The sequence below is a fragment of the Bubalus kerabau genome, chromosome 8 (genome assembly GCF_029407905.1).
Source record: "Bubalus kerabau isolate K-KA32 ecotype Philippines breed swamp buffalo chromosome 8, PCC_UOA_SB_1v2, whole genome shotgun sequence".
Classification (NCBI taxonomy): Eukaryota; Metazoa; Chordata; class Mammalia; order Artiodactyla; family Bovidae; genus Bubalus; species Bubalus kerabau.
Genome location: NC_073631.1, coordinates 36,146,916 through 36,160,023, shown reverse-complemented (window position 1 = coordinate 36,160,023; position 13,108 = coordinate 36,146,916). Strand labels below are relative to the sequence as shown.

Below are 13,108 nucleotides of genomic sequence, written 5' to 3'. Positions count from 1 at the left end.
AAGCATTCCTTTGTTCTGGGTACCTCACCTCATGATTTGCAAATTTTCATCATAACTAAATCATGGTCTCCATTTATCTTTAATTTGGAAATGACATCTTTGACATTGTAAAATGAATGATGTCCTTCTAAAACAGTAATTTGTATAGTAAAACTTGAATAAATCACTAGATCTTCACCAAGTAAATGTTAATAGTTCTTCAGTTTTTCTGCCAAGGAAAAATGCATTTGTGTAAGTGGCAATTATATGTATAGACAAATATCTTACATATAGGAACCAAATAAATATTGAATGATTAATTTGAAACACATCAAGGCTTACGTCCTCTGTATTATTTAGTTGGAGGCTTCCCAGATGGCTCAGCTGGTAAAGAATCTGCCTGCAATGCAGGAGACAAGGGATCGATCCCTGAGTCGGGAAGATCCCATGGAGAAGGGAATGGCAACCCACTCCAATTTTCTTGCCTGGAGAATCCCCTGGACAGAGGAGCCTGGCGGGCTGCAGTCCGTGGGATTGCAAAGAGTCGGATACGACTGAGCGACTAATACTAGACTACTAGACTAGACTGTGGACCAGACCAAAATTGAGTGTTGAGACAAGAACTTCATTGAACATTACAAGGTAAGCCCAAAGACTTCAGTTAGGCCACTGATTACAACTCAGTGCATTTCCACCTGTCAGCCATGACATACTGCAATTAAAGCACTGATCATTCAGTTTGTCTAAACAAAAAAAATAAGTATAAAATAATAGGTAAGACAGTTCTGTATTTCAAAAGAAGGGCTAGCTCCATGTCTATTAGAAAAACAGTTTGGTCAATGATAGATATATGTACTTGTTCAAAATTATTAAAAAAGAAACAATTATTTAGTGTTCATATTTTTCAGATAATAATAAGCTTAAATACTTGTAAAAAATGTTTCTCTTAATCTAATTCTTAGATTAAGAGAAAAGTTGTGCTGGATCTTCTGCTAAAGAATCAGAAATTATTAAACATATGTCTGAGTATATCACAGAGCTGCCAACTAAAAAAAGTGGTGAGAGTTTTGCTCATATGTCAGACAACTTGGAATAGACTATCTTTCATTGGATGTTATAAAAACAGCTCTTTAAAAAAAAAAAGTAAATGCTTTAAGTTTTTAATTAATCATTGCATTTTAGATTGTTGCAGATTATTATAACTAATTCTAAGTAATTGGTATAAACTTCTGAAAGACAAATTTTGAAACTTGAACCATCATTGCAATTTCACACAAAGAATACTGTAGGCAGATATATTTGGAGAGGGCTATTTTATGTTCATATTTGGAAATAATTTTTTTAAACCTTAATCTGAAACCTATTCTTTTACAGATTTGAGTATGAGCACAGTTGAAGAGGATTCTGACACAGTAACAGTAGAAACTGTGGACTCTGTGACTTTGACTCGGGACACAGACGGGAACCTCATTCTTCATTGCCCTCATAATGGTAGGAAAAGCTGCAGACATATAAATCTTTTTGGATTTCTGGATTTCATGTCACCTTTAAACCTTATTACTCAGTTTAGTCTAGAACAGTAGAAAAGGAGGTTATTTCTTAGAAAACCTTAAATCATGTTTATATTTTTAAAATATACTTTGTATATTTTTTTAATTTACCATAAATTTCGATCTTTATGAATCTTGTAGCTATTTTATAAGTAGAATTTGTTGAATCTCTAATGATGGATTAACTATAATACACTTCCTCTTTGACACCATTTGATACCAGCAGTATATATAGTACATTAGAAAATGTAGAAATAATCCTGCCAATGAACATAGAAGAATTTTTTTTGTTTAGAACCTGTGTTAGAGAATTTTACATGACTGAATAGGACTTAATATCATCTGTAATGAACTAAAATTCAGTTGACTTGAGGCTTGTGGTTTTGTTATTTCTCTACCTGTTCCGTATTTATATTTATTTTGCTTTTTAAGTTTATCCTTGTTCAGCGTAGGTTCTGTGTTCTTTTTCACTTAGTACTTAATCCCTGGGTTATTTCATTCAAATCTGTGGTTTTAATTTCTGCATAGCTACTACAGTGATTTAAACCTCTCTTTATTGTGAATTCTGTTTCTCATAGGCACCTTAAATTTCACATGTCTCAAACTATGTCTCAGGTCCCCTTTCCTTTGTTCAGGTTCTCATTTCTCACCTGAGTAGCCTTTTAGCCTATCTCTAACCTCTAATTTATCCTTCAAACTGCTGGTGATTGTGGTCATGATTCAATAGTACATGAAAGCTTTTTTTTAAAAAATAAGCTTCCCCGGGATTTTTATAATATAATTCAGGTTCTTTAATTTGGCACATAGGCCTCCCATCATCTCAGCTTTCTTTCCAGCTTCATTTCCTGCCACATTTCATTTATCTGTGTTCCAGCAGTTCACAACTGTTATTTTCCTAACTTACTGTAAGCTTTTCATACCTCAGTATCACTCCACGTATTAATCCTACTGCCAGTGATAATCATTTTCCCCTGGCTTCTGTTTCTTTTTGAAATTCAAGACACCTTTTCTAGAAACCGCCCTTCACCTCCAGAAATTAAATGCTTCTCTGCTCATATAACAGCCTCTTCATTCCACCTTCATCGTTCTTATTAAACTATTTTGAAATTATATTAATCTCCACTGTACTACGAGCTCCTTGACAGTCAGGGTGTCTCTCATTGTTCTGCTTCTCGAACTTGAGAGGCAGTTTGAGGAGCAGAACTTCTGATGGTAGGTATTCAGTAAATATTTGTGAGTAATTAAATAACCAGTCTTTATCTTTATGTGTGAAATAATCTAGAAAGCCAGGTAATCACAGCACAAAAGTGTGATGTTTTAGAAAGTGCCACCTTGGTTCCTGGTTCCTTGTCATAAGAAGTGGAACTGAGGTAGGTGTGTTAAGGGCAGTGAGTCTCATTGCACAGCTATCTTTTTCTGACTTAGCAAATTAATAAGATTATTTTACATTCATTACTTGTGGAAGATTTTGTTTCCTCCTTTTTGATTTGAAGATTTCTGAGATTTTTTGTTCTTGTTTTATTTCATTAGAAGCTGATGAAATAGACTCAGAAGATAGTACTGAACCTCCACATAAAAGGCTTTGCCTGTCTTCTGAGGATGATCAAAGTATTGATGATTCCACTCCTTGCATATCCGTTGTTGCACTTCCACGTAAGTCATTGTATTAACATAGAGCTTCCCTTCTGAATCAGAATTCACATTGCAAGAGATTAAACTGGCATTTCAGTTTAACCCATCAGTTGGACCCATTATTTTTCTCCTTGTTTAATCAAAAAACCTCCTTTAATCGGCTCTTAATGAGTGCTTATTTATGTGCCAGGCATGGCTCTACATACTTTTGCTATATTGCCAAGTTTAATCTCTCAAGCTTTTATTTTAATTGACCCCCCATCTGAGAGTCTTTTTAGACATTTTTTTCATAATCATGCTCTCCCACATGAAATTATAATTTCAGTATCATTGTTGTTTTGTTTTTAATGTACTATGTGTATGTATGTATGTCCTTGCTTTCTTAATAAAGAGAGTAAGGTTTTTTTATCTCCTCTCCGAAGAAGCATATTCACCCTCATTGAGAAGGCTTTCTCTAGAGGAGGTATTTTTATCCTTATGTTATAAATGAGAAAACTAAGATACAGAGAGGTTAATAACTTGTCTAAGGTCTTACCCAGGCATTCTGGTTCTTGTAGTTTATGTTCTTTTTATGAGTTATATGGATAAATGGAAAGTAGAAGCCTGATAAGTTTATTCTAAGAAAGTTCTTAAAATGTTTATATTCCAAGATCATTTAGAATACACTGGATTCTAAGCAGGTGTAGTATTTTGGATGAAATACTGTTGGTGAAAGACTACAGCACATCAACTGTAATGTTAGATTATATTTCTCATTAGTTTAGCAAAGAATATGGAATCTGTTGAACCGTGGTGGCCCTCCAAGGCTGGAGTAGATATCTCAGTCCCCGATAATGAGGTTCGGGCCCAGGGCTATTGGTGACGCACTCTGCACAGAGGAGGGTATTGCCATATCCAAGAACTTCCAGGGGAAGAGAACTAAGACTGGGTTTTCATTGTCAAAAATCATGTCTTCATAAGCAGATATGTATTTTGTATTTGGAGTTAATTGCTTATTAAACTGAGCAGAAAAGTATCGTATTAATTGTAGTCACCATGCTGAACATTACATCCCCAAGATATAAAAATATTTAATTAAGTCAGAATTTTTGCATGATTATCTTGATGTAAATTTTGACCTCTTACTTAATTTGGTTAGAGTGCCTTGAATGTGATTGTAGGTTTGATCTACACTTGATATTTTGTTCTATTTTATGGAGTAAGACTAAATCCTTCACATACTCGTTCACTTACCTGGATAAGATAATATGAATGTGTTGACATGAAAGGCCATGAACTGTTTGATGTTGGGTCATAGCATCACTGTGTAAAGAGGACAGTCTGGAGCCTAATTTATAGTAAGACTGAATTTATGAGGCGTGGCTTTAAGTTCCCTGGACTTGTAAGAACTTTGTTGATAAAAATCAACTTAGGAAAGTTTTTACATTTAAAAAAGTCCCAAAAGCATGAAGTCCTATATCCATCACCATCTGGGACCAGTTAAATGGGCAAGTCATTTATGCTGGACTTCATGAAGATGAATATTAATTTTAAAATTTTAACTTTAATTTTAATATTGAGGTTTTCTTTAGATGCTTTATAAAACTGATTAACATTTATCTGTCTGAGCCTTAAAAGTTCTCTTAACTCTCGTGTTAATCAGTGTAGATCACTTGCTGCTACTTTTTGCATTCATTTACACACATTTACTTCATTACCTATTCATCATTAAAACTCTTGGAGTTTCTCTGGTAGCTCAGTGGTAATATGCCTGCCAATGCAGGAGACACGGGCTTGATCTCTGGTCCAGGAAGATCCCACATACCATGGAGCATCTAAGCCTGTGCACAACTACTGAACCCACATGCCACCAACTGCTAAAGCCTGTGTACCCTAGAGTCTGTGCTCCCCAGCAGGAGAAACCACTGCAATAAGAAGCCTGCACACCACAACTAGAGAAAAGCCCTGAGCAGCAATGAAGTCCCATCTCAGCCATACATGAATACATAAAATTATTTAAAAATACAACTCTTGTGATTATTCATTTAGATGATCGTTGGAGTTACTTATGCCTCTGATTCCCTTTGTTCTTCATGCTGCGTTATTTGTCATTCCCATACCACTCTCGCTATTGTACATGTAACTGGAGTCTGTTTGTATCCTACTTCAGACTTTGTTTTCCTGCCACTAATTCCTGTCTTTGCAGTTTACTTTCTCTAATACTTCTGCAGTCCTTTGCCCCAGTGGGACCCATTAACCTTAGCACTTTGCAGTTATTTCTTCTTCACTCGTTTTCTTGTTTCCTTCACCTAGTTTGTTTTTATGGTAAATCATTATAATTTCTGTCTTGCATTTACCCTGAGATCCTTTTTTCTTTCCTTCACCTCACCTTTCTTTAATGAAACCACAACCCTGGTTCAATTTGTCTGCCTATTTATGACTATACCAGTATAGTTAATTGAAAAGGATTGGAGGAGAAAAGCACGAGTAAGCTGACTGCTCTCGCTTTAAATTTATGATCATTAAATGGGTTCCTTATGTTGCATCCCAGTCATACCATACTTATCTGGTATTCTTTCTCCCACTCTAAGATGGCTGTTTCATACATTCTGAAACCTCCAATACTTCTTCCACATTTTTAACTCTTAACTGATACCCTTGCTTCCTACTTTACTGAGAAATTTAAGTGGCCAGAAAATAGTTTCTGTAAGTTTCCACTACTACTAATGTATTTACAAACCGACTTGTATCTATGTCCATGTGGTCTTGTATTTTCACCCAGCGAAAGCCAACCCTTCAATATACCAGATCCCATCCCTTTTGCCTACCTAAGGACATAGTTGCAGGAATTCTCTCCTTTCTCTTCTGAATCAACAGTTTTTTTTTGTTGTCTTCTGGATCATTCCCATCAGCGTTACAAAAATACTATAGTTTCTTCTTTAAAATAAAATGTCCTGTTAGCTCACTTTGGGCTCCCATTTAGTTTCTCTACTTCCCTTTAGAACAGAAGTACCTTGAAAGAATTGCCTATACTTGCCTCCATTTCTAATTCCTTTGTTCCATAAGCCCACTCCAATCAGTCTCTCAGCTTTTAATGCTATACTATAAATGTTGTCTCCAGAGACTTTCTTTTTTCTTCTTTTTTTTTTTTTAAGTTTTTTTCCAGAGACTTTCTTGTTGCTAAATCCAGTGGTGATTTTTTTTTAGTCTTTGTCTTACTTGATCTCCCCACATTTTTTATCACTCCTGTCTGAGACTTCTTGTCACTTGGCTTCCAGGGAATGCATTTCTCTAGTTTTCTCTCTGTCCATTTCTTCTTAGTCTCTTATGCTGACATGTCCACATCTCCCCAGCCTCTAAATGAGGAGTACCCAGGATTCAGTCTTAATTGCTTTTGTTTTCTGTTTTTACTCCCTAGAATTCATGCTTTTAAATCCCCCGAGTTATTCCAGGCCATACCTCTCTTAACTCCAGATGTTGAGTGGGTTTAAACATCTAGTATGTTTAAAACTGAGCTACATTTTTAAACTTGCTGCTTTCTAAACCCTTCCTCCCATTTCATTATTGGTAGGTACATTCTTCTAGTACCTCAGGTAAAAAACTTTTTTTTTAATTCCATTCTTGACATTTTATTTTCTTTCTTATTTGGTTTATCTGCATGCCCTTTTGGCTCTACCATCAAAATATATCCGCAATTTGAACTACTTATCACCCTCACTTGCCTTCACTCTAGTCCAAGTCACCAACACCTCTTACCTAGTAATAGATTATTGGCTTAGCTTCTTCACTCATCTCCTTCCAGCTAGGGCTGCCCTTCGGGCTATTTTCCCCTTAGCAGCCAGGGAGATCCTGTTAAAGAAAAACTCAGTTTATATCACTCCTCTGCTCTAAATCTTACTATGGTCACCTTAGTGGAAGAGAATTAAAGCCAAAGTCTTCATTTACAGTGGCCTTGGAATCCCACACAATATCTTGTTTGGTCTACTCTGGCCACACTGTCTTTGCTGTTCCAGCAAGCACTCAGAACCTTTTTGCACTTGGCTTTCCATCTGCCTTAAGTGCTATCTCTCAAGATAGCTTCATGACTAGCCCTTTTCCTTGCTTTGTTCCAAATCCTGGTTACTTTTCCTGGCATCCTATTTAAAATTTCAAACACTTGGCCCCACTACCAACACATTTCCCATACTTCATTTTTTCTCCTTAACACTTTTCCAACATAATACTGTGTTAATTTTGTCTTCCCCCTAGACTCCAAGTGCCTTGAAGGCAGAATTTTGGGGTTTTTTTGTTTATTGTTGTCTCTCCATTGCCCAGAACAGTACCTCGCATGTATTAGGTGCACTGCTGCTGCTGCTGCTAAGTCACTTCAGTCGTGTCCGACTCTGTGCGACCCCATAGACAACAACCCACCAGGCTCCCCCGTCCCTGGGATTCTCCAGGCAAGAACACTGGAGTGGGTTGCCATTTCCTTCTCCAATGCAGGAAAGTGAAAAGTGAAAGTGAAGTCGCTCAGTCGTGTCCGACTCTTTGTGACCCCATGGACTGTAGCCCACCAGGCTCCTCCGTCCATGGGATTTCCCAGGCAAGAGTACTGGAGTGGGGTGCCATTGCCTTCTCCGTAGGTGCACAATGGATACTCGTTAAGCAAATATATTTGTATGTATACCACATACACTTAGGTGTGTGGATGTATTGGTGAGGAATATGTTAAGAAATTAGATGATCACATCCTAGTTCTTTGGGTACATTTTTTAATAATTAGGACCTGCTTTTATTACTCTGGAGATGAACTGTTCTTTTTCTTGAAGTTTCAGAAAATGATCAGAGCTTTGAGGTGACCATGACTGCAACCACAGAGGTGGCAGATGATGAGATTACTGAGGGAACTGTGACACAGATCCAGGTATAGTAAGTCTTTGTACCACTGCAAGAAGATTATCCTTTGTACATAACCTTAGGTGATAAAATGATGAGAATAGATTCTGTTTGACAATATGCGTGAGTGCTGCGTCTCTTCATTCACATCTGACTCTGCAACTCCATAGACTGTAACCTGCCAGGCTTTCTGTCCATGGGATTCTCCAGGCAGGAATACTGGAGTGGGTTGCCATGCCCTCCTCCAGGGGATCTTCCCGACCCAGGGATTGAACCAGTCTCTTACGCCTCCTGCATTGTCTGGTGGGTTCTTTTCCTCTAGCTCCACCTGGGAAGCCCTGAGTCTGAAAAAGTAGCAATCACAGGATGGAAGTAAGACCCTGCATATATGAGTCTCAGAATTGTAAACAACAATAGAATTTTAAAGCTGATTCCTTGTAGAGTGGTTCACATCTGTTGAACTAATGCATATGCATTCTTTATCTCCCTAGAGTGATCTCTTTTGAGCTGTTAAATAACTTTAAATTTTATCTACCAGTTATTTGAGATATTGATTGGGATATAAAACTTTTTAAAATAAGCTTTACCCAGCAGTTATCTGTAGTGACTGATTTAGAAAGATTCCATGTGTTCTCTGCCCTAATGTGAATGAAAGCTGGTCATCTCAAGTACATTTTAACTATAACAGTGGTAGTCTCAGTTCCTTTTGATAACCTGTACAACTAGATAGATTTTACCGTGTGTTGAGGTTAAATAATTAGCCTGTTTTCCTATATGAACTTCTTTAATTGTCTTGTGTTATTTCTGCCAAAAGTAGTCATCATTCTTAGCTCTCTTCAGTGGCCAGCAGCTTAAATCTGTTTTACTTGTAAGTTTATTTCTGGCTGATTGTTCTTTTGCTCTGTCTCTTCATTTAATAAAATACTTTTTAGCAGACAATAGAGACATTGTACCATTATTTTTCTTCTGCGAAGCATCATAATAACCCTTCTTCATTACGAAGTAGGTACAAGTTGATACATATCAGGGACTAAGGATGTTTCAGAAGGATGTACTGTGAATTGCAGTGAGGAGCTTGAGAGCAGTTCCAGAATAACAGGATTTCCAGAGAAGCGATATGCTTCATATGTGCTCTAATATGCTTCAGACATCTTTGAGGCAAGCTGGGGAATTTGGACAGAAATTTTTCTAAATCCTCAGAAACAATAGGGCACATTCTTCAAAATGGATCTTGCAGGACTTCCTGGTGGCCCAGTGGTTAAGAATCCACTTGCCAGTGCTGTAAACATGGATTCCATCACTGGTCCAAGAAGATCCACATGCAGAGGAGCAGATAAGCCATTGCACCACAACTGCTGAGCCTGTGCTCTCGAGCCTGTGCTCTGCAGCAAGAGAAGCCACTGCAGTAAGAAGCCTGTGCACGGCAACTGGAGAGCCAAAAGAAAGAAAAACTTTTTTAAACAGTTCTTGTCAAATTCATTTGTAGTGTTGTCTCACTTCCATTTTTAGCATGTTGAAAATAACTATATACATATGTCTCATTTGGTTTACAACCTAGTTATTATCAGACTGATCAGTGGCAATGTACACAAGTTTTAGGGTTGTTTTGTTTAGATTATTTCTGAAGAGTTAATGAGTTACAATCTAATACTAACCTCTTGGTTTGTTATTACCATTAATTTCTAATGTTTTTTTAAATAACATTAGGTTGGGAGTGAAAGCACAGTTTAAAGTTCAGAAATAGTGTGCTTTTTTGCTGTGCCCTTTGTGGCAAACTAGGTGTAGTTATTGGACCTAGTTTAGCAGCGAATGCCCCCTTGTCCCATTCCAGTGGTGGGACTAGCTTGAAAAACAATTAGGAACTAAAATAAACTTCCCATGTATGTAGTACATTGTGGTTGCAAGAGGCATTTAGTGAGTGAAATATTTATTTTCAGATTTTTAAACCTGTATATATGATAATTAAGAAACCCAACAACCAGTTCACAAAGACTTCATTTAGAAAAAGCAACAGTAAGTTAAACAAAGCCTGAGTAACTTGAAAAGATTTATGTATAAAGTAGGAAAGTGGCTGGTGCTAAGTTGCTTCAGCCATGTCCAACACTATACACTGTAGCCAACCAGGCTCTTCTGTCCATGGGATTTTCCAGGCAAGAATACTGGAGTAGGTTGCCATGCCCTCCCCCTAGGGATCGTCCCAACCCAGGGACTGAACCCAAGTCTCATGTCTCCTGCATTGGCAGGCGAGTTCTTTACCACTAGTGCAACCTGGAAAGTTCAAAGTAGTGAGAAACAGGGGTTAAATACCAAAAAACTTAATCACTATCTGTAAACTAAGTATAGTAGATAGCCTCTTAGGTACCTAAGTCTCCTGATATACTCAATTTGATTGACAGTGTTGAATATTACTGCTAGAATTTAGTAGTTATTTACTTCATTTGATGATTTTTGTCATCTTTAACATTACATGGTTTAAGTAATATGTAAGTCTTCTTCAGGAAATTTTGCACCATAAGGCATTAAGTATTTACCCAAAGACAGTAATTAATCATGAAATGTTTATTCCTGAGATTCACAGAGTGGGCTTTGCTATATATATTTAGACTCACTTTGGGAAATGGTGATTTTATTCTTTCAACAAACTAGTTAATGTAAGAGAAAGTTATCTCAGGAGATTTTTCTACATTTCTTAAAAGTATTGTATGTATCAAGATCTTTTGATAGCGCTCCATATTATCCTTGATAAGTAACTCCTATATTAAATCTTACAGAATTGTGATCCTCAGAATATAAGAGGCCTTGGATATTGTCTGACTAGTCTGTTTAAGTTCTCAGCTTTATAAAGTTCTCTTAACCTTTAAAAGAAAAATCTAAAGTATATGACACATAAATGCCGGGTTATAAACCTTTTCTTGTTTGTTCTAGTGATATCTAGCTTTTGCCTATGGTTTGTTTTTTGTTTTTTGTTTTTTTAAGAAAACCACTTTAATAAATACACCACCAGGTATACAAATAGTAGGTAACAATAGGCACGGCTTTTCTCCTCATTGTGCCTTGATTCTTCATTGACAGCTTCTCTCTTTTCTAAGTGAGATGTTTCATTTCCTCTTGAAAATAGAAATCCAGTTTCTGCCTACTCAAGAAACAGTCAATCTTTGTTAGGTCTTATCTCCAGAAAGTGACATAGCTTAGTAGTTGATCCAGGCCAGAGACCCAACTGGGTTGAGTGGTCACTAGGCCTATGCTGCTGCTGCTGCTGCTAAGTCGCTTCAGTCGTGTCCGACTCTGTGCGACCCCATAGACGGCAGCCCACCAGGCTCCCCCATCCCTGGGATTCTCCAGGCAAGAACACTGGAGTGGGTCTAGGCCTATGACTCTCCTCTTATCCTGGTCTGCATATAACAGGCTCACCTTACCTGATATGGTAGCACTGTTGCTATATCTTCCTCACTTATACCATAGCTCTCTCTAGCCCACAGCCAAGTCTTTTAAAAACAGCTTTATTCCTGCAGAATTTTCTAGATTAGATATGTCCTTAATTGCTGATAGCTGCATAAATACACTGAAAGCCACTGAATTGTATACTTTAAAGGGTGAATTTTATGATGTGACTTGTATCTTAATAAAGCTTATTTAACTATATTTCTCAATACAGGCTATTTTATTGCAATAATAATAAAATTAGTACCATATGGTTCTTGGAAAAGAAGATACCGTTAGGAGGGTAGGTATCAGCTCTAAATACCTACCCTCCTAAATGTAAAAATAAAGTTGTCAGTAAACAATACGCAGACTACAGTTTTGCAATAACATCTTTTGAATTAGCCTGTTAATCTTTTAGATTGATCAACAGGTTACATTACAGATGACCATGTATTAATATTTAGGCAGCAAACTACCTGTGAGAACATAAGTAATCATGACACTCGATCCCAGCATTTCCATTATTTTATATATGAGCTGTGTTATACATAGTAGTAGCAGTAGTAGTTTAGTCGCTAAGTCATGTCCAACTCTTGCAACTGCATGGACTACAGCCCTCCAGGTTCCTCTGTCAGTGGGATTCTCCAGGCAAGAATACTGGAGTGGGTTGCCATTTCCTTCTCCATGTTTTATACATATAAATATTCAAATGGCTTTTTTTCTTGTTGAAGATAATTTTGTTTTCATGCTGCCTTAAAAGCAAGAAAATGTTTGTCTTTTTATGAATTCAGTGTAGTTTTATTATATCTAAAACAAATGAATTTCATGTTACTGGAAATTCATTTGTTTTAGATACAGCAGAGTTTTATAATGCTTAGCATTACAAAAATGAATCAGGTTGGGTGTAAAATCAAGCTGCCACTTTTTTTTTTTTTTTTTTTTTTTTTGCCTTTTGAAGATTCTACAGAATGAGCAACTAGATGAAATATCTCCCTTGGGTAATGAGGAGGTTTCAGCAGTTAGCCAAGCATGGTTTACAACTAAAGAAGATAAGGATTCTCTAACTAACAAAGGTAAGATACACTGAATTTCAGTGGCCAGTGGCAAAAGTGAGTGTCAAAAAGAGCTTGTAGTCATAAGGATCCTAATTTGGGCCTTCATAATTATGGTTGAGTAGTTACAGTAATTTGAACCTAATTGAATTAAATTTGGCTCTGAATGGGACTGGGGAACCAATATTCATTTTACAGTTATTGATCACTTGTCCCATATGAAGTAGGTTATAAACAAATGCAGTGTTACTGTTTAAGTCAATACAGTTACTGCTTATGGGAGAAGGAAGTCAAACCTTTTCAAAGTTCTACTACTAACTTTGATCTGATAAGTTGTTTAGAGGTTTAAAGTAAGTGTTTATAGTGCTACCGCACTTGTAAGGATTACTAGGAAGCTACTTCAGGAAAGTGGGGGTTGTGTATATGCCACTCTGAAGTAAGGAAAGGAAACAAAAAATAAGTAAATAGATTGTTTTCAACCCTGGTACAGTAACTACTCATTAAGAATGAATTACTCACTCGGTATTCCAATGTTATGTTTACCTTGTCCTAGAATCTTTTATATGTGTTTTTTTCCCCATAAAACTTATTTTTCACTGCAGAAATTTTTCAGAAAGT

General features: G+C 36.8%; 1 protein-coding gene across 5 annotated transcripts in view; it reads left to right on the top strand.

Moving 5' to 3' along the window:
• Positions 1 to 13,108, top strand: part of DMTF1 (cyclin D binding myb like transcription factor 1) — a 49,782-nt gene that overhangs the window by 10,520 nt on the left and 26,154 nt on the right. For 2 of the 5 annotated variants that reach the window (XM_055590057.1, XM_055590054.1), the window contains exons 4-7: positions 1,354 to 1,470; positions 3,060 to 3,182; positions 7,949 to 8,043; positions 12,397 to 12,511. In XM_055590057.1, the coding sequence (XP_055446032.1) occupies positions 1,362 to 1,470; positions 3,060 to 3,182; positions 7,949 to 8,043; positions 12,397 to 12,511 (442 nt within the window). In that variant the 5' untranslated portion in view covers positions 1,354 to 1,361. Of the gene's footprint in view, positions 1 to 15; positions 622 to 1,353; positions 1,471 to 3,059; positions 3,183 to 7,948; positions 8,044 to 12,396; positions 12,512 to 13,108 lie in introns of those variants that run through there. The other 3 variants (XM_055590055.1, XM_055590056.1, XM_055590058.1) reach the window with 3 other exon arrangements.